Source organism: Taudactylus pleione, unplaced genomic scaffold (assembly GCF_031769625.1).
Source record: "Taudactylus pleione unplaced genomic scaffold, aTauple2 ptg000842l, whole genome shotgun sequence".
Taxonomy (NCBI): Eukaryota; Metazoa; Chordata; class Amphibia; order Anura; family Myobatrachidae; genus Taudactylus; species Taudactylus pleione.
In genome coordinates, this window is record NW_028285244.1 from 368,507 (window position 1) to 394,818 (window position 26,312).

The following is a 26,312-nucleotide window of genomic DNA, read 5'->3' on the forward strand; positions in this document are numbered from 1 at the left end:
TGATTTGCTTAGCCCCCACAAATGTGAGAATTGTTACTGCTCAAGGGATCATATTCACTGTCTTCTCAGGATATTGTACCCAGAAATGTAGGACGCTGTAAGAGATGGGTTGCTAAATAATTTCTGGAAGGCCTCAATCCCGACACTACAATCCTGGCAGGGGATTTAACATAGGCGTCGAAATACCGATGCCTATGTTAATACCGATCGTCCAGCATCGGAGGTAAGTAGCGATGTAGCCGGGGATGGGGGGGGGGGTTAGGTTTAGGGACCCCCTGGGTTGACCTAGGGTTAGGTACCCCCCGGGGATGGTTAGTCACCCCCCTGGGGGTTCGGGGAGGGGGGGTTAGGTTTAGGCACTAACGAGGGGAGGTTAGGGTTAGGCACTAGGGGGGGAGAGGGGAGGTTTAGATTACTTACCTCCGCTGTCGGAATTTCCTCCACGTCGGGCTAGCGCTGTTGGGATTTGAACCGGTGGCTACACAGCCACCCACATTTCAATCCCATTCCAGACTGCTCCAGGAGCTAAATTCAGCCTGTAGTTTACAAAATATTAGGGGAAAATGTTCCTGATACAAAAAAAAAAAAATCATATTTTAAGATAACCCCCCAGATCATTTCATATTGTCATTATGTCATTTACATTTGTAGTTCAATGTCGGGCATGCTCCACTCTGAGGGAAGACGTGTAGATTGTCAAGCTTTCTGGTTACATTTTTGGGTTCCTGGCTGTGTGGTCTGTACAGTATTTAAATGTGAATGTTTGTACAATCCAGAAGTGACGCAGGGTTCTTCTGTCCCTATAGCTCTCTAATGGTGCGTACACACTTAGCGATTTAAATGAGTGATTTGAATTATAGCGATATTGTTATCGTCCCAATCGGCCAGTTAAATGGTCCCTACCAACTCACCATCGACCAGCGATGCGCGTCAACGTATGGATGATAGCGATATCGTCCGTCGGCCATGCATGCCGGTCAACTTGCTCAACATCGAGCAAGTTACTATAGGGACCCGCGATCATTGATTGCGAGTCGCTGTAGTCGTCCATGAGTTAGTGGTGTGCTGGATGTTCATTACCGATCATCCAGCACAGCAGGGAGGGTGCAGGACGATCAGCCAGCGATATCGTATCACTGGCTGATCGCTTTGTGTGTATGGACCATTAGACTAGTTCGCATATTTTGTATCATATATTGGGAGGTGTTGTACTGTGTTCAGCGTATGTCTACATTCAATGTACACATGGTTGTTATATTGGCTTTGAACATGTCGACATGTTTACTATGTTGATATTTGGCATGTCCACTCTGATGTAATGTGAACTTTTTTTTTTTTTTTTTCATTTTATCTAACACTACAAGGGTTGACCTTTCCCATAATGTCAACATTTTAACCATGTCGACATCATGAATTCTGACATGATCTCTGTCGATTTCATGTCTATATCCCATTAAATAAGTACGTTTCATGCAAATTTTCTGGGTGTGTATGATGTATGTACATAATCTATGTAAGTTACCATAGGCAGAATTATAGAAAAATGCACAAAAACAATTATTTTCAATATTCCAAAAAATGTATGTTTTAATGTAACCAGAAAAAGGTACACCCCCAACATCTGTGCTAACCAGCAGGCTTATTGTTTACAGCCTGTTCTGTAGAGACCTGAAGATTACCAAACCTATTCTTGGGTCTTCCAGGTGTACTGCATATAAGAGCCAGTAAAACAAATGGGGGCAGACCCAGGGAGAGACTACCACCAAAGTGTACTCATATAAAAAAGGCATTTAAAGTGAGCCAATGAATGAACAATGGGGGCAGCCATTTTGTAGACTAAACCAATGTTCAGGCTAGGGAGGTCATTCACTCACTAATTCCTCATGCTTTCTGGATTCTGATAAATATTGCTGCTGTCTCAACAGTTTGTCGGCAATTGGTTCACTTTAATGCATTAAACAAGTGTGTAATTTTAGCTATGAAGTAGTTCTGATTAAAGCCTCTACCATTAAATTTAACTTCACAGCCTTCGCTTTCTCAACACAGATGTCACCCTTGTGTTTTGTTTTTTTTTTGTTTGTTTTTTTGTTTTTTTTCCTTTCGTTCTATTTTCCTGGCAGCAGCTGAAACCAACGAGCTTTGCAAGGAGCAGCACAGATGTCAAACATCTTGCGGTTCTTCTCTGCCAACCAGAAGCCTGGGCTACAGACTAGCTGTAATTGTTATGACAGTCGGTGATGACATTCCTATAACTGGTACTGAGAATTGGTCTTCAATTGGGGGGTTAATAGGAAGCACGTGAGGCTAGCGCCGTGAGACAAAACACTGGGAAGGTTGGGTATTTGTGTTGTACATTCAGTTTAACTGCTCAAAATTAAACATTGTACTGTCAACAGGATGCTCCGAGCATGCACTAGGCTCTGTGGTTCCAGTTAATACTTTGGCAAACATTGGGGTATATTACCATTGTTCTGACTCTTTTATACATTGTTTTAACTGGTTTGGAACGATTGCCTGCAACTTGAAGGGACATTTTAAATCATTTTTGTTCTATATTCAAAGCACCACCCATCCGTTTGCAAGTTACTTGGCGCTAGTATAACGAAATCCAGCTTCAACAGGGTTCGTCGCCGAAGCAGCCCTCCAACTGTTGTTGAACTACAAATCCCACCATGCATTGCAACAGTTTTAGCATGGCCGAATAGCAAAACTGTGTCAGGGCATGTTGGGATGTGTAGTTCTACAACAGCTGGGGGGCTGTTTATTGCCCGCCCCTAATCTAGATGGCAAAGGCAGAAGGGTGATTGGTCTCTATGGCTTTTGCGCAGAATTGCACCTTTTTCCATAATTTTTCATACAGATCTCCTCATTTCAAAAGGGTGTTTTTTTTTTTATTATTATTATTTATTTATTTATTTTTTAAACCACGCCATGGTTTCTAGCCAACCTAAAATGGAGTCGTCAGATTTTTCCATCCAACGAATGTTGTAGCAAATTGCACAGGTCCTGTGCTGTTCCGTAGCTCTGACAGTAGTTTTTATTAACCACTGCAAGGTTTAGCTGATTGGAGGCCTGGTCCTTACGTGCCAATAATTCTGTAACTAGCAGCATGTTAGCTGGGGAAATACCAGTCATCAAATTCACCGGCAGAGTTCTGCATTTTGCAGCTTGGATGGCCTCACGGTTCCCTGCTTGTACTAATGGCTGACATAAATTGCACCATTTTTTTTTTTTTCTTTAGAGTGAATCGTAGATAAGTGTTCAAGCTCTTAATTGCAGTCATGGCAGGTTTTGATTAGGTGTTAGGCCTCGCTAAGGGTAAATGTTTTTTTTTATCTCTGCATAAGTCCATATTCAATCAGTGTTCCCTATCTGCTTCTGATGATGAAGAATTCACTTAAAACAGAGGCTCCCAAACGCGGTCCTCAAGGCACCCTAACAGTATTGGTGTTAGAGATATCCATGGCTGAGCACAGGTGGTTAAATCAAATTGACTGAGGTACTAAATAAATCGCCTATGGTCAAGCATGGACAGAGATTGGGAACCTCTGACTTAAAGTAATCACCAATCTCCAATAAACAGACTGGGCTGATGGCCAGGACTACCGCAGTTTTGTATATGCTCTTCCCATTTCTCATTAGAATGTATCCCTCTTCCACAGGTGGCAGCATTTTGAAACCTAGCATTGTCTGGTGTTCTTGTCAGTCTTGAGTTGAGGAATTTACAGTACAAGCCTTTTAGTCTGGGTGGAGTTCTACTGTAATATAGCATTTAGGGCGTTTAATGTTCCATTGGCAGCTGCCACTAGTTGGCAACTAATATGAATCTGTGTGGTGGGATACAGTGGCTGTTTTCATTTTTGTATGGACAGTGAAATAGAAATGTTTCAGTAATACAATTGTGCTTCTAGTTTCCACTAACCAGGTTGCATTTTTGTGTCTCCCATAGGTATAATATAGAACCCAGTTTGTACTCTCCGTTCTTCTCCCTTGGTGCCTGCATGGAAGGATTAAATTCACTATTCAATCAGCTTCTTGGCATTTCTTTGTATTCTGAGCAGCCAGAGAAAGGAGAGGTGTGGTCCAAGGATGTCCGGAAGCTGGTAACTCTTCTATTATTCCTGAGGACTTTTTTTGGGGGGAGTCGGAAACTCTACTTCAGACAATAGGTGCTACAGAGAGGGCTGATATTATAAAGCAGAACACTTCTACCCAAATACCACTTTTGTGCATATATTTTATGTGGTGAGACTAAGAGGAGGTTATAAGGAGAGCAACACGGGGATGAGATAAACGGGTGGGGGATACTTGAGATGGTGTGTGTGGGGGGGGGGGGGGTAGGTAAAGTTGTCTTCAGGTTGTTAATTAGACAGGAACACAGGTACTAGAGACCAGTGTTAAAAGGTCTGTAGGTCTTATTATATGTACAGTATGCTGTGTAGTGCCAAAAGTCATGGGATAGATGTGCAGTATTGTGTAGGACCCCCTCTAGCCTGCAAAGTGCAGCTTCTGAACGTGGCATAGATTCCAAAAGTGGATGGAAGACCTCCTGGAGAGATGTTGACCCATGCCATCTGAATAGCTTTCCACAGCTCCATGATATTTATAGGCGCAGGATGTTTGGTGCGAATTGACCTCTCCACCATGTCCCATAAATGCTCGACTGGGTTCAGGTCAGGCAAACGTCCTTGCCGCACCATTCATCGGAGCTCTCCAGAATGTTACTCAAACCAGTTCTGGACAACTTGAGACCGATGACATGGTGCATTATCCTGCTGGAATATTCCACCTTTGTGGGGGTACATGAAATCAATGTTCAGGCAGACCCATGCCATGTGAATACCCCCTACACCATTATGGAACCACCACCAGCCTGCACGGTGACTTCTTGACAACTGGGGTCGATGAGGTCTGCACCACACCCAAACACTACCATCGGCTTGAAACACATGGAACAGTGACTCATCGGACCATGTCAAAAATTGCCAGTCTTCCAGGGTCCAATCAGCGATGGTGTCATAGTGTTAACAGGGGCACTCTGGTAGGAATCTGCTCCAATATCTCATGGAAGCTAAAGAACGCTGCACTGACCTGCTGGTTTTGATTCTAGTGCCTACTACATTGATTGTGGATGTGATTTGAGCCAATGTCTCTTGTCTATTGCCATGGACTATTCTGGCCAGACACCGATCACGATCATTAAGTACCCGTGGTCAGCGCAGTGGCTGGTGGTTGGTAATGCCATTAGGTATTCCTAGTACACACGTGACACTAGATCTAGGAATGTTGAATGTCTACACAACTTCAGAAATGGAATGTCCTATCTGTCGGGCACCCACTATCATGCCCCGTTAACTCTCCATGAGCAACCTAGCCGGTGTTCAAACTGACTCGCAAGATATCTAATTACAACTGATGCAGGTCTGGGCATTTCCAAGATGTCACAGTACAGTGACGCTGCCTTCCATTACCTTTTACATACTGCTATCCCATGGCTTTTGGCACTGCAGTGTATGTTGCAGTTTATGTTGAGAGTATCTGGACAAAAGGGTTTTCTTTCTTTTTATTTTTTGTTCCCTAAAGTGTCTACATATCTGTTGGTACTAAAGCTCCACAAAATACAGTACTGTACTTCCTCTGTCTAATGCTGTGGTGCTCTTATACATAGCTGCTAAATATTTTGGCGCTACATGATCCCTAACAATATAGGTACAACAGTGTGCACTGAGGGACAGTCATTTTGTGGGCTGAACCAATAGGTTCTCTAGGAACTTGTGAGATTACTGACGTATGGGGCATAATGCACCCCACATTTTAGTAATGATGCTGGTTTTGTTATTTAATAGGATATTTTCCTATGGATATTGGATTTTTGTCCTACATCAAGTAAACTTGTCTTCCACATCTGTTGCACACTCTTATCATTTAAGGCAGTGATTTCCAAACTGGGAGCTGTGGCACCCTGGGGTTCCGCGGAGCACTTGCTGGTGTGCGACGGTTTGGCGGTCCAGGACCAAGTTAAATTATTTATGGTCCATGTCCTAGGCAAAGCCAGAGCTGGTGGCTACCAATCATAAAATATGTGGACAAACAGAAGCACAACCCTGTCCACTACCACATAGCTGAACCTAAAGGCCTGTTTGCACTAGATGGTCTACTGTGTGTACACACTTGCCGATGCCAGGAATGATGGCGCAACAGCGGGGGCCATGCTGCATTCGGCAGCATGGCCCCCACTGGCTATATCGCCCATGGGACCTGCATGCAGGTCCGACAGACAATGTTGCTGACGACGCGCGGGAGTGAGCATATTCAGCGACCTAGCTGGTACTCACTGGCCGATGTGGACCATATGTCGTCTGATCCGCCAGATCGGACGCCATATCATCTAGTGTGTTCCTGGCATAAGGATGACATGAAAGCTCACTTTAATCATTTTTGCTGGATTTCTTGATAAGAACCTTTTGGCCTAGGGGTGTCGTGGAAACAAAGCCGATACTCTAGGGTACCATGATACAAGAACGTTTGGGAACCACTGATTTAAGGGAAATCTGCCATTTTTAACCTCGAATAGTAAAAGATTTGATGTAACCCATTTTATACTACACACATTTGCTTATTTGCGAAATTTAGAAATGTATTTTTTTATTATTGCCAGGCAGTTGTCCATGAAAACGAGGGCTTATTGGGATATATTTATTGTGACTTTTTTCACCGGCCGGAAAAGCCTCCTCAGGTAATCCCAATAATAACCCTTTATGTGTTACCATAATTTGCTAGGTATATATTTGTTTGCTGTTTGGTAATGCATGGTTTACATCTATGATGTATTTAAAGTTACCATGATAAAAAAGTTTTTGTTTCCCCCCCCCCATCCAAGCTTACTTTGTGATTTTACATGTAGACATGATGAAAACAGTAAATTTTTTTATGTCCCTTTTATAATGCAATGCCGAATTCAATATTTCGAAAGGATAGGACTGGGCAACAGCGAGGATACCTGGCCGATGAGAGCATCCAAGGTGGTAGGATGTAAGCGGATCACATGATGCTTACATTCTATCCTGGGAATCCTCCATCAGCCAGGTACACTGCTAAAGGTAGAAGTGTCGGATTTTTACTGTGTTTATAGAATATGTATTGTAATCTTTAGATTAGGGATGTGCAGGCTCAGATTAGTTCGGATTTGCACGCCGGGTTCGGATTTTTCCCTCCAAAAATTGGGGCTCAGAAAGAGGCAAAACGTCATCTTTCATGGAGAAACATCATCATTCCTAGACTTTTGTCCAGGAATGATGATTTGTCCATGAAAGATGATGTTTTGCCTCTTTCTGAGCCCCGATTTTTGGAGGGAAAAATCCGAACCAGGCATGCAAATCCGAACTAATCAGAGCCTGCACATCCCTAGTTTATATACAGTACCGTGCAAAAATCTCTTCCTGTGAGAGACCTTGCTGATGCAGTGTGCCATGGTGTATGACCTGTGACATGAAACCGGTCTTCCACAACCTCAACTTTGTAGCAGAGTTTGGCTGTTCCTCACCCAGTTTTAAACCTACACAGCTGTTTCAGTTATTGACTGTGTTTCAACCTACATATAAAAATGATGGTCATTATCACCTATTTGGTATGATTGATTACTCATACACCTGACTATAATCCTACAAAATCCCTGACTTTGTGCAAGTGTACCTAGAAGAATTGATGCTGTTTTGAAGGCGAAGGGTGGTCACACTAAATATTGATTTGATTTAGATTTTTCTTCAGTTCATTCACTTTGCATTTTGTTAATTGATAAAAAAAAAAACTATTAACAATTCTAGTATTGAAAGCATTCTTACTCTGCAGCTTTTTTTTACACCTGCCTAAAACTTTTGCACAGTACTGTATATTAGTGCACATTTGTTCCTGGCTGTGTCTTGAAATCCGCACTGTGTTGTTGTTGCTGCCTTGGTAACTAGCACAGCTTTTATGGAGTCTTGACACGTGGGGACTACTTGCCATTTCTTATATGCTTGATTTGTACTTATGCTTGCAAGGTAGCAGGCAAGCCATGTCCTCTTAATGAATATAAAACCTATAAAGCAGGGGTGGCCAAACTCTGTCCTCGAGATCTACCAACAGTTCACGTTTTCCAGGTCTCCTCACAGAGTCACAAATGAAATAATTATCTCCACCTGTGGATCTTTCAAAATGTGTCAGTGAGTAATGACTACACCTGTGCACCTGCTGGGTGACCTGGCAAATGTGAACTGAGGACCGAGTTTGGCCACCCCTGCAATAGAGGCATGCAGATGAAAACCATTGATTTTGGTTTTTTTTTTTTTTTTTCTTGTTGGTGATAGGGGTCTATTCCATCACGCTCCATTATACATTAGCTGCTGAGGTGTCTGTGATCCATATACCAGCGCCCTCTAATGCTAATCATTCTTACATGTTCTTTGCACAGGGGTTCTGTGGGACATGTTAAAAAAAAGTAAAGTAAACCCTACTTCTGGATTTGGTAAATTTTCCATTTAAATGCAACTTGCCTATTTTTTCAGTAGATAAATGATTTTCCGTGTATACGGCTTTGTGGCTCATTTAGAAATATAAATGTCTTTTGCATTTAACTTCAGATACCATTTAAAAGAGAAGTTATGTATTAGAACTTGTTAAAGTTGGGAAATATGTTTTAGTAACATTCACATGTATATAAAATCTTACGAATTATGGGCCTGATTCAGAGCCGCTCGTAAGCGGCCGCTCGTTCGTTCTGACCGATGTTCGCTCATCTGCGCATGCGTACGGATTGTAATAAGCATGCGCGAACCAGTCAGTGCGGCCGAAAATCATTTGTTCGCAAAATAGCGAATGTCTGCTATTTTGAGTGACAGGAGGAGGCGTATGTGGGTGGTAACGGGGGAAGGTGCTTGAAAACGGGGAGTGGAGATCAGAACGCAGGCGTGCTTAAAGGTCAAAACGGGCGTTTAATTGGTGTGCATAATTAATACAGCAGCGTCAGCGACCACGTCACTTGGTTTTTTTTTAGTCAGAACTGCTCGCAAAATAGCGGTTGAAAAAACCAACCACAAGAATAGCGAGCAGTTCATACGCTGTTCAATGTACTCGATTAATCTAATAAATAGCGGACATGACGTAGGATGCGAGCGGCCAAGGGCGTATTTTTCAAAATTTCGACAGCAAGTTTTGCTCGCCCGTTCAGACTTAGAGGCGTGAACAGGCCGCAAATTGCGAACGGTTCATTTGAATAGCCACCCCTTTTTTTTAAAGAACGACCGCAAATAGCGAACAGCTCTGAATCAGGCCCTATATATTTTTATGTACACTTTCTATGTATTCATAGCTGTCTGCACACAGTGTAATATATGTATGGTTTCCGCATGCTCGATAACGGTCTGGTTGCAGTCATTCAGTCTTATCGGACATACCTATGAATCCTGTAATGAGATGACCACGCATCCAGTCTATATCGGTTCCTGACAGTGCATCGGCCACTCACCCTAAGCCAGTGTTGACTAACCTTGACACTCCAGCTGTTGTGGAACTATATATTCCAGCATGCCCTGCCACAGTTTTAGCATGCCCTAATAGCAAAACTGTAGCAGTGCATGCTGGGTTATGTAGTTCCATAACAGCTGGAGTGTCAAGGTTAGCCAACACTGCCCTAAGCCAAGAATGTCAAGTTTGCTAACATTGTGTAGGCCCAAATTTGACTGCTGTGTCCTTGCTCTTGGCACCTAAACTGGACACACGCGGGCAAATCTGTATACTTGGCATAAATTAAAGCTATTAGATTTGGTCCGCTCTAGAGGATCTCCACCACCACCTTTCAAATTATGGACTGTAGAGACGGACGGAATATCAAATGTGGTGGACATGCAATGGCATTGAATCCGGGGGAACCTCTCTTAGAGGTATATGTTAGCGGATGGTTTAAGCAAGTTGTATATGTTTAGGCCTGGTGTTTCTTTATTACACTGAGGGTTCTGACAGGGATAGCACTACCAGCTGTTTGTCAGGTACAGGTTTTATCCATTGTTATATCTTTTTTTCTTTTTTTGTTATATATCATTTTTGAAATAATTGGCTTTTTTAATTTTGTTCTGTGGTTCTGTGATAGGATTGTCACTTTACAATTCGAGGAGGACGGCTTAGGGAAGATGGAGACTACCAGCTCCCTGTGGTGGTTCTCATGCTGAATTTCCCGCAGTCCACCAAGAGCTCCCCAACACTGCTAACCCCCGGCATGGTGGAGAATCTGTTCCATGAAATGGGGCATGCTATGCATTCTATGCTGGGGCGGACACGCTACCAACACGTTACTGGTAAGAGGCACCCTTCTTGATAGATATATAGATTGAGATAGAGAATTATTTTAAACCATTGCATAAGGAAAGTAGTTTATGGACTGTAAGTGTGTTTATGTGTTTGTGTTTATGTGTTTATGTTTATGTGTTTGTGTTTGTGTGTGTGTGTGTGTGTGTGTGTGTGTGTGTGTGTAAAAAATGTTGGAGGTCAAAGTTAAAAACTAGCGAACTTGACTCTGGGGGGGGGCCCCAAGTATGCCCCAGGTGTTTTTTTCATTGCAGGGGCTTGCAGCAGGTGGACTTTTCACGATCTTTGTAACTTAACTTTAGCAACTTTAAAATATGCTGACCCCCATTTTCAAGTACCCCAAATTTGCTGGGATAAGTTATTTTCTGCAAAAAAAACCCTCCAGAATACTGTTCTGCACCACTTACACAAAAACGCTATTTAGCAGCTATTGAGCCCGTTTAAAAACAACAAATACCTTCAGCAAGTCAAATCGGGGGGTACCATAGTGAAGCCCCATGTCAGAGCATCTTTTTGGGGGTGTCAGGCTGATTTCCCAAAATCTGACAGTACTTTCCGCTTCTTTAAGTTTTGCAATGCCCCTTTTTTGCGTACTTTCAAATTGAAAACTTGGGATACGCGGGCACGTGCGCGATACTTTTCCGCCTACAAAACACGCGATGTATGCGAAAAGTCTGGGAGGCGGAAAAGTATTGCGGGTTCCGCTCAAATTGAATACGGCTCTTAATCTGCTACTTTCTACAAATTCTTTTGTGACAAAAATATTTAATCTTAGTCCTTGGTGCACTATCAGCGAATTACGATGCATTGTTCAGGAAAAAGTACGCAATCTGGGTAAAAAGGCAAAAGACTTATCCTATGTGTGGCTCGCACCACGTATCATTATGCTTAATCTGCTATTTTATTCAAATTCCTTAATGACCCCAAAATATACTAATACTAAATACTTATTTTGCGAAGTGTACTAAGACGCAAAAACTCTGAAAAAGTACTCAAGCATGGTAATCGCTACCCGTGGTGAGACACTTAAACCCGGACATTTCGCCTCTTTTCCAGGTGGAAAAGTATTGCGCACGTGCCTGCTATTCCCCGTATTCAATTCCAAATAGGCGAAATTGGGAACAGGCGAAAGTTTGATATGCAAAAAAATACGGAATTTTCGGGAAATAATTGTAGGACCCCCCTAAAGATGTCCAGACCTGGGGGATCACTATGGGTACCCCCGTTTTTGCCTGCAAAAGAAAGTCGGGTTTTTAAAAAGCCGCGGCAGGTGTTTTTTTCCTGACTTTGAAGAAGTGATGCAGAAGAGCACTTTTTTTTTCGTTTTTAAAAATGGTCCCATCAAATTTGGGATACCTAAATATTTTTAAGTCCTTTTAAACAAATTTTTTTTAAATTCCGCAAGAAAACACCTACCGCTAATAGCCTATTCTACAAAACTCCTTCCGCATACTTACAGAATACCCCTGAACCTATTTTGCTTTTTTTAAACATTGTTCCATTTTATTTATTTTTTTACCCCAAAATTTTACATAATTTTTTGGGGGTATCCCGTTTTTTTTTTTACTTTGCACATTTTGTTTTAAGGGGCCATTCCCAAGGATGCAGGCTATATTTTTTTTTTTTTTTTAAAGCCTGCACCCCTAAACCCCTATTCTGCACTTTTTGTTTACCTGCTAAAGGGAAGTGAAAATTTCTCCCCATTTTTTTCAATTGACTTACTGCACCATCTATAAAAAAAATGGGAATTTTCGGGTAATGTGCTTGGGACCCCCTAAAGATATCCAGACATGGGGGATCACTATTTTGCCTGCTGATGGAAATCTGAGATTTTAATAGCTGCTGCAGGTGCATATTTGTGGCTATGAAGAAGGGATGAAGAATAGCACTTAGTTTTTCTTTTTTTTTGTTAAAATAAATATTCCTAAGTGCTATTCTTCACCCCTGCCTGGACATCTTTAGGGGGCTCCCAAGCACATTTCCCAAAAATTCCCGTTTTTTTTTGTAGATGGTGCAATAAGTCAATTGAAAAAAATGGGGACAAAGTTTCACTTCCCTTTAGCAGGTGAAAAAAAGTGCAGAATTGGGGTTTAGGGGTGCAGGCTTTAAAAAAATAGCCTGCACCCTTGGGAATAGTCCCTTACCTTAAAATGTGCAAAAAAAATAAAAAAAAAAATTAAAAAGTGGAGCAATGTTTAAAAAAAGCAAAATAGGTTGAGGGGTATTCTGTAAGTATGCGGCAGGTGTTTTGTAGAATAGGCTATTAGCGGCAGGTGTTTTGTTGCAGAATTTTTAGAAAATTAATTTAGGGACTTAAAAATATGCTAGTACCATTTTCAGGTACCCCAAATTTGATAGTTTTTTTTTTTTTTTTAGGAATATTTATTTGATCAAATTTGGGGTACCTGAAAATGGGTACTAGCATATTTTTAAGTCCCTAAAGTTATTTTAAAAATCCTGCAAAAATGCACCTGCTGCTACTCTGCGCAATGAAGAAAACTCCTGCCGCATACAAGGGAACCCCTGTGGATTTAATTTTGTCTATTTTAGAAGTGTTTTTGTTTTTTTTGTGTTTTTTTTCACCCACCAAAAAAGCTACTTTTTGGGGGTCCCGATTTTTTTTTTTTTTTTTTTTTGACAGTTTATTTTTAAATAACATTCCCAGGGGTGGAGGATATTTTTTTTAAGCCTGCACCCCTAAACCCCAATTCTGCACTTTTTTTCGCCTGCTAAAGGCTGGCGAATATTTATCCCCGTTATTTTACATCGACTTTTTCGCATCGGCGAAAAGTCAATGTAATTGAATACGGGGATAATTGAAATAGGCAAAAATGACGTCATCAGCGATAAATTATCGCCGATTCCGACATTTCGCCGCAAATTGAATACGTGCATTAATATGTGTGAACAAGTTATTTGTGACCTAGCTATAGTACTGTGCTGCGATTCCTGTACGTGGAGAAAAACAAATAGTTTAACCTAAAGTAATTAAAGTAATAGCTGCTGCTGACAGAGAGAAATGTCTGAATAGGAAGGGAGAAGGTTCCACCAGCCTGAGGAAGCAGTCAGCTACTTGACTAGAAAGCTTTAGGCTTCTATAAACCATTCTGCAGTTTCCAATATTGCAGCACTACCTGGGCATGGTGTAATCTGTACACTGCTTTTAAATAAAAGTTACAATTTGGTTTTGGATAGCATTTGCTAAGTTACCTGTAAATTCTTGTTTTACCTCTGATGTGCATTTTTATTATCTAAATAAAGAATAATCTGTGAAGAGATAACTAAAGAAGAGAACAGAGGGTTTTCTAATTGTTCAAAGTCTGGCCCCACACACAACTTTTGACATAACACATTGGTCATATTTCATAACTTATGACCCTAAATAGATCAGCATGCCCATGAATGTTTTTAAATTGAAGAAAAGTGTGTAGCTCACATGTATTTATTCCCAAAACACCCCAATCGCCTTATCTCACTCCTGGTCAAGGATCACAGCATAATTGGGATGTTCAAATACTACAGTTTAGGCGTTGTCCTCTATTCACCAGAGTTGTACCAATAAATAGGATGCCCATTACTCTTAATCATAAAGGGTTTGAATAACCACCAAAAAAGTATGTGGCCTACATTGCATTCCGAAAATATGAAAGAGATACTTCAAGAAAGTCGATTCAGAGAACCTGAAACAGCCTTCTATGACCTCCTTTAGGCTTTTCCCTTGCACCAGTATCGATACCCCTTAATCTATACACCCTAAATGTCGCTGTGTAGCGATACAAGTTGTATAAGAAATAATTGCTTTCCAGACTTATGTTGTGGTTCCAAAGCACAAAAGTTCTTATTACAATAAAAGAAAGTTACACGCTTAGATCTAGCACAATTAGCCCAAAAGACAATTAAATACAAAAGGTACAAGCCGATACATACGTGTGCGCAATGGTCCCAGTAAACAGTTGTCACTCCAGAAGCCTGTGGTCATCCAAGAAGAATGGCTGTGTACTATAACCAGTATGCCAGCTATATACCTTACAGAACAAAGAAACTAGTTAACAGGTTTCCATTGGGTCTTGCTCCTGGACATTCTGGTACGATGCAGGTCATTGGACAGTTCATAGAGCATCACTGGGGGTATGTCCCAGTTCCTCAGATATTTCTTTGTGTGGTTTTCCCGCCGAACAACTGGTTCAAACTAATAAGACACTTCATACAGCTTTACATTCTAACCACTAATTTCATATAGTTCATATCTTGCGAACGCATGATGCGATTTCCTTGCGGGTCGAACCGGAAATCTACAAATAAACAGTGATTTAGAATGGTACCAAACATATGTCTACTAACTTATGTACCTTAAATATTGTATACATTACATTTCACCACATAAGCATTCGCTAATAAAACCTCTGATTTTAAGCTTTTAATGCGGATGAACCTTTTTATAAGTTATTGTATGTGTAAGTGTGAGAATATTGCGTAAAGTCGCTAGTATGCGTGGTGCGTCTGTGTTTTATGCTTTGATGAACAGCGCAACTGTGCACTGTGCGTCTTGTATATTTTATATGTATGACTTACTGTGCATATAGGTTATGGTAGGACTTTTAACAATATACAGGAGCAAAGCAGTCGCACGACGCTAATAATCTAATAAAACATCGTACCCAATGGTTTCGTGCTGACAACGCAAGATGGCGTCATCAGGGGCAACACAAGATGGCATCGCCCGATATTAACTCAAGATCTGGTCTCAGCCAATCATCCGGCTTCGACACCAGTAAAGCACTTCTGGTTGAGTTATTATTTTCCATCTCTCCCTTTTAGACATTATTGTTTCCAAGATGCATGATTCTCAAAGTCCTAATTACCCACCCAATATTGCACAAGTACACTCCTAACGCAGGCCAGGCAGTTGTTTTCCATCTTCCTAATTACAAAGACTTACAGAATAAAGCTGGCCACACACTAGACCAGTGGTTTTCAAACTTTGTCCTCAGGACCCCAGTTCACGTTTTGTAGGTCACCAGGCTGGTACACAGGTGTACACAGTACTCACTGACACATTTTAAAAGATCCACAGGTGGCGCTAATATCTCACTTGTGATTCTGTGAGGAGACATGGAAAACATGCACTGTTTGGGGTCCTGAGGACCGAGTGTGAGAACCTGTGCACTAGACCAACTTATATCCAACTAGTTTATTGGTTCCAATGAAAATCTGGTAAGGTATGAAAGCAAATGACAATCAGTACTTTGCTCCCAAAAGCCGGAAAATGTTCAAACAACAGTGTTTGTCCAAACTGTTTAGATCAAACATTTAACAAATTTGTCTGAACGACCAATTTCATCTGTTTTCTGGCATTTAGGAACAAATTGCTGATCATCATTTACTCCCATACTTATTGACTTATTGCACCATCTATAAAAAAAAAAATTTCGGGTAATGTGCTTGGGACCCCCCTAAAGATGTCCAGACATGGGGGATCACTATTTTGCCTGCTGATGGAAGTCTGAGTTTTTTTTTTTCGAAAATATTTTTATTATGACTCTTTAGCACAAAAATAACAATATATTGTGGTTTTGCACAGTTATGTATAACAGATATCACTATACAACACATAACATAGTTTTGATATCATACAAATTTCAACAATATACCATTACATATATATCTAATATTATAGAAACTAAAAAAAAATTAACTATCAGATCTCAATAATTGAATCATGCCGTCACGCGGATAATGGCCCCTCCCCTCTAGAGCAATATCGGCGGATCATTATCCACCATTCTAAGTTCAAACCACGATGTGGGAGAGAAACACTTGTGGAGTAGCTGTCTTGTATTCAGTGGCAAAGTTGTCGAATAACTTTCCCACATCTCAAAAAACCTACCAACCCTGATCTCCCTCTCCAAGGATGCCTCTAACCAGTCCATCCTGAAAAGATAGAACAACTTCTCATGGAACAGAGATAAAGGAGGGGTACCCCTCTGGATCCACATCTGAAGAATAGTTTTCCGTGCTGCAGCACTAATTGCCAAAAGAAGTTTCCGCCCTCCCCTAGATACCCTTTGATTTGCTGGTAATATACCCAATATGGCCCACTCCACATTAAAGGGTAAATAGTTCACTAGGTGTTCAATTGCAAAATTTCTTACACCCAACCAAAAGATTCTCACTAAGGGACATGCCCAAAGACAGTGAAATATATCTGCATTTTCTTCCTGGCATCTATAACATTTGTGCGAAGGGGAAGACCCCATCAAGAAGCCTCTGTGAGGGCTTATATATGTCCTATGGAATATATTTAAAAATAGTTCTTTATAGGAACTAGCTGGTATGAGATGACAAGATTTTTCGAATGCTTTAAGTAAATCATCTATTGTCAGTTCTGGAAAATGGCACAGCCAACGAGATAGTCCTGTTTGTATACACTCATAATCAAGCTTTACTCTAAGAAAATTGTAATGAGTAGATATGGGCGGGGGATTAGCCAAAAAGGGGTCTAAAGAGTTGGACCAATCTCGTGCAGAGAAAATTTTAATGATTTCACCAACATAATGTTGAGCTTGATAGTATGCAAATGGGAAGGATGATAGAAAACTATATTTCCCCACCGCCTGTTGGAATGTGAGAGGCCGTTTCATATTATAGTCCAATAGACATCCCACTGATCTAATTCCATTTGATGCCCATGATGTAAAGGGTTGGCCAGCCTGACCCCGTTGAAACTCAGGGTTGAGCTCAAAAGAGCTAAAAATTGATCTATTAGTATGTAAATGTGATTTGTGTCTCAATAGGAAGTCTTGAGTTTTTAATAGCCGCTGCAGGTGCATATTTGCGGCGATGAAGAATAGCACTTAGGAATATTTATTTTAACAAAAAAAAAGAAAAACTAAGGGCTATTCTTCACCCCTGTCTGGACATCTTTAGGGGGGTCCCAAGCACATTTCCCGACCAGCCAACTAGTTGTATGGTTGGATGAAAGTTGGTCTAGTGTGTGGCCAGCTTTACAAGAGACACATGTAGGATGTGGGCCTGCTTGACACATGGCTGAACGTTAATTCAAAGACTATACATTTTATTCCTGTCTGCATCAGCTATGTTCCAGGATCAACATGATCCTATCACGTAGTCAAACAAACCAATTGTTGAGCCATGTTGATTCATGATATAAGCCTTGATTTATCATGACATCACTTTTTGGAAGATTCTAGGTTGAACTCTCCATGCAATAAATCCCCTATCTAGCATTCTGCAAAATACAAACCCAAGCTCGAACATCTGTCCAACATCTGAATAAAGAGATAAGAATTGAAGTATAAACCCGATTTAAAATCCACAAAATAATTTTAAACTGCAGGACTCGTACTACTTCCCCATGTGTTAATACAAAACATTTACACTTAACCTCACTTTTTAATAGAAAGGGAACATGTTCGTGCTGACCCCACACAAGCTAGGACTGTAGTTCGTCCAAAGCCAGATGATGACCTCTAATTCTATGAATTATCCCATTTCCCTTCTGAGCACTGAACTAAAACTCTTTTACCAAGTTTTACCCATTAGATTAAATGTATTGCTTTCCAGTCTGGTTGATTCAGATCTTGGTAGGCTTTATTCCACAGTGCCCAGCTTTAGACCACATTAAGATGATTTAAACTAACAGCATCTTGCAGACATGTTTAACTTTGTTTGGTCCTTTCTTTGGCTGCTAAAAAAATTATTTTGGTTTTAATGGCCTATTTTGCCACAATCATTACCAGTCTTTGGGTTTCAGGGAAACTTTTGCCGCGTTAAGATGCCCTAAAATTCTTCAATGTTTACTATGGGCTCAGCCAAATTTGGTTAATGGGACAAGGCAAAGATGGGCTCTCGTCGCTGATTTTTACTATAATGATAGAACGTTTTGGCTGGCACGTCTGGAGTCGAAATTGATTATAAACCATCTAGAATAGTGTTCCATACAGATAACATCCTCCTAAGCTGGATACATCTTAATGATACGATTTATCTTTAAAACATTTTGGATGGGCAAGAAATTCATACGTAAATGGTCTGTTTTAACGAATACTGTTATAGTAAGAAGAAACTTTGGTCTAGTTTTATCATTATTATAGAAGTGCTATGAAGCCACACAACTTAGCCAAATCATGTGCGAGTGCTAGATTTACCAAGCAGCCGCCGCTTGGTGGGTTTGAGCTGGAAATTGAAAGGGTCAATAATAAGTCCAGGTCAGACCCCCCGAGAAGCATGCAGACTGTTTGGAAGTCTTTCGGTTTGTTTTTTACATTAGGGATCAAAGTTAAGAAAATGACTATAATGGCACTAAATTAGTGACACCGCTAACGGTTACATCGAGGGTAGAATTTGTCAGGTCCAACCCCATAACAATGTGGAACCGCAAGCAGATATGATCGGCACTTGTGGCTGAATACGGATGTGCCCTCATACACCTAACCTCAATACGCCATATGGCGCAAGATACCTGGCGCTAATGAGCTGCCAAGTCCCATACGACTAATGCCGTATCTTTTTTAATCATGGAGCAGATCGTTAAGTGTTTCCCCTGCACTGCCGGGCTTGATGTCGTTAACGACATTGAGCATACACACAGAACGTGATAGTTAATTATATCGTTCAGTGACTGCACCCTCCCTCACCCCCGTATTTGCAGAACGTGACTATATCTCCAGGTTACATATATAAATCTCACATATTACAATTTATACAAAATGTAAAATGGGCAATAACATGTTAGACCGCATAATGTGGCAGATGTACTAAGCTCTGGAAAATGGTAAACTGGATAGCGATAAACTGCCAGCCAATCAGCTCCTAACAGTCATTTTTCAAACACAGCTGACCATTGTCTGATATAGGGACATTTTAAGGTATATCCAATTAACGTTACATTTTTATAATAAAGAAATAAACATGTGAACCTAGTTACTGACATAATCTTTCTTCTTACATTGTTTAAATGCTTTGATCAAATCATGACAAAATCCCCTTGGTTTTATTTGCTGCACACACACAGATTTGCAGTACATTATTGTTAGCGCCGATAGCAAAGTTTTTCTGTTTTGTTTACATGTGATTGTCAGTTTGGATCCATACGATGCTGTGCGTTAACATGGAATGCAAAGTGCTATAGGACATCACCCTAAAACAGTGGTTCTCGACCTGGGGTACAAGTACTCGCTGTGACATTCAGGGGTACTTGAAAAGTTTTCTGTAACGGCGGGGTGGGGTATCTAAGTGATCATGCAGGTGTATTAAGAGATAAAGTACCAGCCAATCCGCTCCTGTCATTTTTCAAACACAACCTGTAAAGTGACAATTAGGAGCTGATTGGTTGGTACTGTATCTCTCTCCACTTTCTCCAACGCCTACGACATCTCTACCCTAGAGAGAAATCAGTACCCTTGGTATCTCTAGCCCCATGCATCACAGTAAGTAGTTGGTAACAAAATGAAATTGTATCCCTGTAAAAGGGAGCATGGGGAAGATATACTAAGCTCCGTTTACAGGCTGTGTTTGAAAAATGATTGTTAGGATCTGATTGGCTGGCAGTTTATCACTATCCAGTTTACCACTTTCCAGAGCTTAGTGCATCTGCCACTGTATGCGGTCTAACATTTTATTACCCAGTTTACTTTTTTTTTTTTTTTAATTGAAACACACTGTACAATATACAGATAAAAACAAATAGACTATATTCCAGCTCTCATCCTAACTTGCTACTACATGCTCTCTCCTCCCTGTCTTCGACATCTGTATCATGCCCATCTGTCTGCCCCTCCCCTTGAGAATGTAAGCTCTTGCGAGCAGGGCCCTCTACCCTCTTGTGCTTCTCCTTGCTTTATGTTCATCTACTTCTTACTCCCCACTAGGACACCTAACACTTGGTGCCTATGCTTTGTTGCTTATGTGGGTATTATGGCCACCTATGTATCAATGTATATTATCCATGTCCTTGTCCTTCATTGTATTGTATTTTACTGTGTCACTTTTTGGTCATGTACCTTGTAAGGCGCTGCGGAACACTTGGTGGTAGTCATGAGGCGAGACCGAGAACCCAGCGCACCACCCCCAAAATAAAACCATAAATGGACATAAATATACAGTATACCCTGATTCCAATGTTAATATTTCCACAAACACACATTGTATATAAAAGTATATTGATATTCTCTACTATAAGGTGTTGTTAAGATTCCAGAGTGATTGGAGATTATACAATTGAGTATTTTTGAATGATACATGGATGTGTTTCTGAATACCAATAGGCAAAATTGAGATCCATGTGTCTCAAAATTTAGAAACCCGAACTTCCCTTTCTAATGTGGTTTCTATCTGCTCCGTGTTAAGCACATGGAAAAGCTTCTCCTTAAATAATTTTAGAGTAGGAGGGGAAATACTTATCCAGGCTTGTAAGATGGCTTTACATGCTACCGCACTAATTATCAGTAATAGTTTTTTTACAGCCTTTTGTGACTCTGACCTTCCGGTAATATCCCAAACTTTGCCCATTCATTGGTAAAAGGCAAATAATTCACCAAATTATCCAAATTGTATTTACGCACTTGTAACCAAAATATTCTAAAAAGAGGGCATTTCCAAAAATAATGATGGGAGTCTGCTAATGGAGATTGACCTCGAGGACATGAGGGAGATATTAATTTAAATTTTTTATAAATTGTAATTTGTGCGATTTATATATGTACAATTCTATTGTCATATAAAAAAAAAAAATCTTGTTAATAATAGCATTTTATAGAATAGCAATTCTGTTCATTGCAAACGTTGGATGCACATATAACGTAAATGGGCTGCCAAGGCCTACCAGGTGAAACCGCTGCCCTAAAACATGATCTGTCCAGCTTCTTAGATCATTTTAAATGATAGATTATTTAAATTAATCAGCTTAATGGCCTCTAATACGGGATAGGCAACATGTGGCACTCCAGCTGCTGTGGAACTACACATACCAGCATTCCCTGCCACAGTTTTGCTGTTCATGCTCAAACTGTCAGGGCATGCTGGGATATATAGTTTCACAGTAGCTGGATGGCCACAGATGCCTACCCTTCCCGTAACATTTACACATGCTTTCCTATAACGTGGATAGTTTGTTTTATGTCCGTAATACAAAGGTTTACATGTGCAGACTAAGATTGTCCTTTTCTCCTCAGCAGAGACCTAATCTATTATCCAGCATCCTGCAATGGTGTACGCAACTGTTTCTCCTACATTGGTTTTGTGTACAATGGAAAGTCAACCAGATCCTGCAAACACAGCATTACATGTGCAGCCCCCACCCACCCACACTGGGTTACCACAAACAGTCGGCATGCTGGCTGAAGGCTTAGCTTGTTGTGTGTATGGTGTCTGAGGAGGCTGCTATTTAACACAATGAGAGTTTCAGCGTTTCATGTCGGGCCAGTTTTACACTATCCTGCTGGTGTTTGCGAAGGGTGTGATGAGCTGTTAAATCTCCCTCCTTCCAGCTGTGCAAATAATATTAGATTGTCTGTTTTCAGAAATCTGTATGAACATGTGATTTACTTTTTATTTTTTTATTTTTTTTATTCCTTCCATTTAATAAGTTAAATGTTTATTTTTAGTCACCTGGGCACCTTGGGCGTAAAGTCTTGTGATATATATATTTTTTTTAATGTTTTTGAACGTCAAGTTCAAATATTGATGAACTTTGCTGTAATACTGTGTGACACAGTGTGCACAAGTTGTGTGTTGGTTAGATGATGGTCTCTTAAGGGGGTAAATGTACTAACCAGCGGTTTGTCAAAGCCACCCATCATCCAAGATACTGACCGGTAGGTTTAATACCGCAATAAAAATAAATGCTAAAATTCTATTGCCTTTAAATGTACCGGTCAAAGATGCCGGTTAGTAAATATACCCCTTATTAATGCACAAAAAGGTAGGTACGGTACTGCCCCATATGTGAGGGACTGTTGCTGGTTTACAATTCTGATTTATTTGGTGTTTAGATTTACCCACCTCCTGCAGAATAGAAGCAGTGTGTTTTGACGGCCGAACTAATGTTGAGAAATTTTTCGTTGCTAGCGTGTAACGGACTATTTGTTCAGCCCACATAAGGCTGCTTCTACTATGTATTTCCCTAAGTATAACAGCTGGATTCAATTAGCCGCAGTAAATTACCGCAGGCTAATTGATCTGCCGGGGCTATTCAGTTCAGCTCTGAATAGCCCCGGCAGATCGAGACAGTCCTCGATCTGCATTTAGCATAGGCGGCTCGCATAAGGAAATTCGTGTTAAATGCCCTGATCGTGGGTGCCGTGAACACGTTAACCCTTAGATCCGGGGACATATCTCGGATTCTATGGGTTAACGCCAGATAGCTGGTAATTTACCAAGCGAGGAAGAGAGGCTGTAATTGAATAGCCCCAGGGGTTAAAGCCCGAGGCTACCACCCTTTTCCCAGCGCAGAAAATTACCGCATTGAAGCCCTAATAGTGCCACTGATTCCTAGGCTGGGGCCGCCCTCCACTATGTGATGACCAGTACACCTGAGACTTGTGTACTTTCCATTTAGTCTTAATGAACCTTTTTCACGCGTCCTGTTTTCTAGGTACCAGATGTGCTACAGATTTTGCTGAAGTCCCTTCTATACTCATGGAATATTTTGCCAGTGATTACCGGGTAGTAAACCAGTTTGCACGGCATTACCAGACTGGACAGGTAACCGTATCTTGGTAACCGTATAATGTGTAAATCATTGAAGGCAATTATGCACCTAGAGATTTGGATCAAACCAGACGAACAGTTTCTGTGCTGTGGTCTTGTGAACTTCTTGTCTGTTAATAGTTGAGGGTATGACTATATGATTCTTTCATTTTACCACTATAAATGGTGTTTTATTAAAAACCTATCAAGCTTTGCATTTCTTCATAGTGAATATTGCAGATCATTTTAAAAAATAAATGTTTTAGTGAGGCCCCTCTCTTGCTGTCTGGTTTTTCCATTGTAGGATTCTTAGAATGCTTGATAAAGGGTTTCTTGCACCAAGGGGTCAGGCAGGTTGAGCAATGCTTTTGCTTAATCCAGTTCCTCAGATCCCTTTCCCACAGTCTAATATCACACCAACTGATTGTAAAGGTATTTAGTGATCTGTCTGTAGTGTAGAGATGATGATGTGTTTGTGGTCCTGCAGATTTGCAGAGCTCCTGAGGGGTAGTCCACTGTGCTTATTAGCAAGGAGCACCTCCACTGTAGACCATGCTTTAAGCATGCATGAGCGTGCCATTAGGGGTGACTGTTGTATAAAGATACAACAGTGTATAGTGGGATGGAAAGACTGAGTAAGCGTAGATAGCCACAACACAATATACTTTAAGATTCCCAAGGCTTGTACCTCTATTGACACCCATTAGCAAAGTCGCGCTTGTAGACCCACCATTGGTTTACATCAGGGGTGGGGAACCTTTTTTTTGTCCGAGGGCCATTTTAATATATATAACATTATTCGAGGGTCTGGTGCAGACCACGCTCCCTGCATGTGATGTCACACGGAGGCGGGACCATAATTGCTGGTGATCATTGCAATGCCCGGAACATCCTGAGGATGCTCCGGGGAGCTGTAAGGGCAGCAGTGTGACCATCTGACGCATCCTAAGGACGCTCCAGGCGAGATTCTGGCTGCATGGTGCCAATGTAGGCACTCTGCTTGCCAGATGAGGCTAGCAGAAAATATTCAGAGGGCCACACCAAATGATTCCGGGGGCCTTATACGGCCCTCTGGCCTGAGGTTCCCCATCCCTGGTTTACATCTTTTAAAATGTCTTCTTCAGATTTCGTCTCTTAATGTACTGCATTGTATTAGAAATGTTTTATTGACCCCTACTCCTGTTTCAGATTGTTCAGTGACACCAAGTATTCGCTTGGCATAATAATAATCTTTAATTCGGTACCGCACTATTTGGTGTCTGTTCCCTATTACAGGAAACTTTTTTTGTATTATTTAAATAGATTCAGTACATGCAGCTGCCAGATGTATGTTTACTATATACAGTGCATTGCTCACTAAGCATACTTCATGGAAAGTACAGTAGTTGGCTATTCCAACATATACACTGATCAGCCATAACATTAAAACCACTGACAGGTGAAGTGAATAACACTGATTTATCTATTTGCAATGGCACTATTCAAGGGATGGGATATATTAGCAGCAAGTGAACAGTCCGTTCTTGAAGTTGATAAGTCGGAAGCAGGAAAAATGGGCAAGTTTAATGATCTGAGCTACTTTGACAAGGGACAAATTGTGATGGCCAGATGGCTGGGTCAGAGCATTTCCAACACGACTGTTCTTGTGGGGTGCTCCCATTATGCAGTGGTTAGTACCTACTAAAAGTGGTCCAAGAAAGGACCACCTGTAAAGTCATGGGTGCCCAAGGCTCATTGATGTGCATGGGGAGCGAAGGCTAGCCCGTCTGGTGCTATCCCACAAAAGAGCCACAGTAGCACAAATTACTGAAAAAGTAATGCTGGCTGAGATAGAAGGGTATCAGTACAAACAGTGCATCACAGCTTGCTTAGTAGTCGCAGACCGGTCAGACTGCCCATACTGACCATTGAGGCGCCTTCAATGGGCACGTGAGCATCAGAACTGGACCATGGAGCAATGGAAGAAGATGGTCTGGTCTGATGAATCATGTTTTCTTTTACATCAAGTAGATAACTGGGTGCGTTGTTAGACCTCGGGAAGAGATGGCATCAGGATGTACTATGGGAAGAAGGCAAGGTGGCGGGAGGTAGTGTGATTCTCTGGGGAAACCTTGGGTCCTGACATTCAAGTGGATGTTACAACCTACCTATACGTTGTTGCAGACCAAGTATACCCCTTTATGGCAACAGTATTTCCTGAAGGCAGTGGCCTCTTTCAGGAATGGCTTGAGGAACATGACCGAGGTGTTGCCATGGACGCTCCACCTCCCAACTTAATGGACGTAAAGGAACTGCTGCTAATGTCTTGGTGGCAGATATCACAGGACACCTTCAGAGGTCTTGTGGAGTCCAAGCCCTGACTGGTCAGAGCTGTTTTGTTGGCACGAGGGGCACCAACACAATATTAGGGAGGTGGTTTTATTGTTATGGCTGATTGATGTATATTGTCCAACAAATGCTACATACAAGAATTGAGTTACATTTGGTGGTTTTATACACATTGTTGCTGAACATCTGTTAGGTGATGAGTATGTACTTCTGAGTCAAATATTTGTCAAGTAATAAATATTGGTCAGAAGCTGCAGCACTAGAAACACTGACTGAATTGAGTTAAAGACGCAATGTTACTTCTACGTCCATCTTCAGGCTGCCAGCTGTTACCCTCCTATGTCTTGTATTACTCGGTTGTCTCTGTGGATGTTACTAACAGATATTCTGAACAAAACTGGATAAAACACATTTATGTACTGATCAAAATGATTGGCTCAATGAAAAGTGCATGGGAAGAAAGCCTTACTGGTTTTAAAGTTGGCAGGATTACATGTTGACCGTTTAGTTACGATAGTTGCATGCATTGGGTAGCAAGGCAACGATGGCAAAACAGTGTAATGTAGATGTCTATGAACTAGGTAAAGCGTAATGGGATTAAGTTATGTGTTAAGTAACTAGATCTAAAAATGTTCTAAAAATGTTGTAAGTGATGTTTTAAGCCATTGTTTGTTTGGGGTTTTTTCTACTTTAGCCATTGCCCAAACCTATGGTTTCTCGCCTCTGTGAGTCCAAAAAAGTTGGGGCCGCTTCAGACATGCAGCTTCAGGTAAGTGAATCTCTCCCTGTGGGCTTACACTATGTAGAATCAGTGCTGGGGATGGTGTGAGTAGGTTATTTTACAACATAGTAACATTTCCTTACATTGTTTGCATCAGTGGTACATTTGCACTTGTAGTAATACCACATGGGACCTCTAGGGTTAAAAATTACAATTG

At 41.1% G+C, this 26,312-nt stretch overlaps 1 protein-coding gene across 1 annotated transcript in view; it reads left to right on the top strand.

Moving 5' to 3' along the window:
* MIPEP (mitochondrial intermediate peptidase) overlaps nucleotides 1–26,312 on the top strand; it is a 110,937-nt gene that overhangs the window by 37,893 nt on the left and 46,732 nt on the right. Inside the window, exons 11-15 of the mRNA XM_088458542.1 lie at nucleotides 3,950–4,103; nucleotides 6,659–6,736; nucleotides 10,124–10,328; nucleotides 22,952–23,061; nucleotides 26,069–26,143. Coding sequence (XP_088314668.1) covers nucleotides 3,950–4,103; nucleotides 6,659–6,736; nucleotides 10,124–10,328; nucleotides 22,952–23,061; nucleotides 26,069–26,143 — 622 coding nt within the window. The remainder of the gene's footprint in view (nucleotides 1–3,949; nucleotides 4,104–6,658; nucleotides 6,737–10,123; nucleotides 10,329–22,951; nucleotides 23,062–26,068; nucleotides 26,144–26,312) is intronic.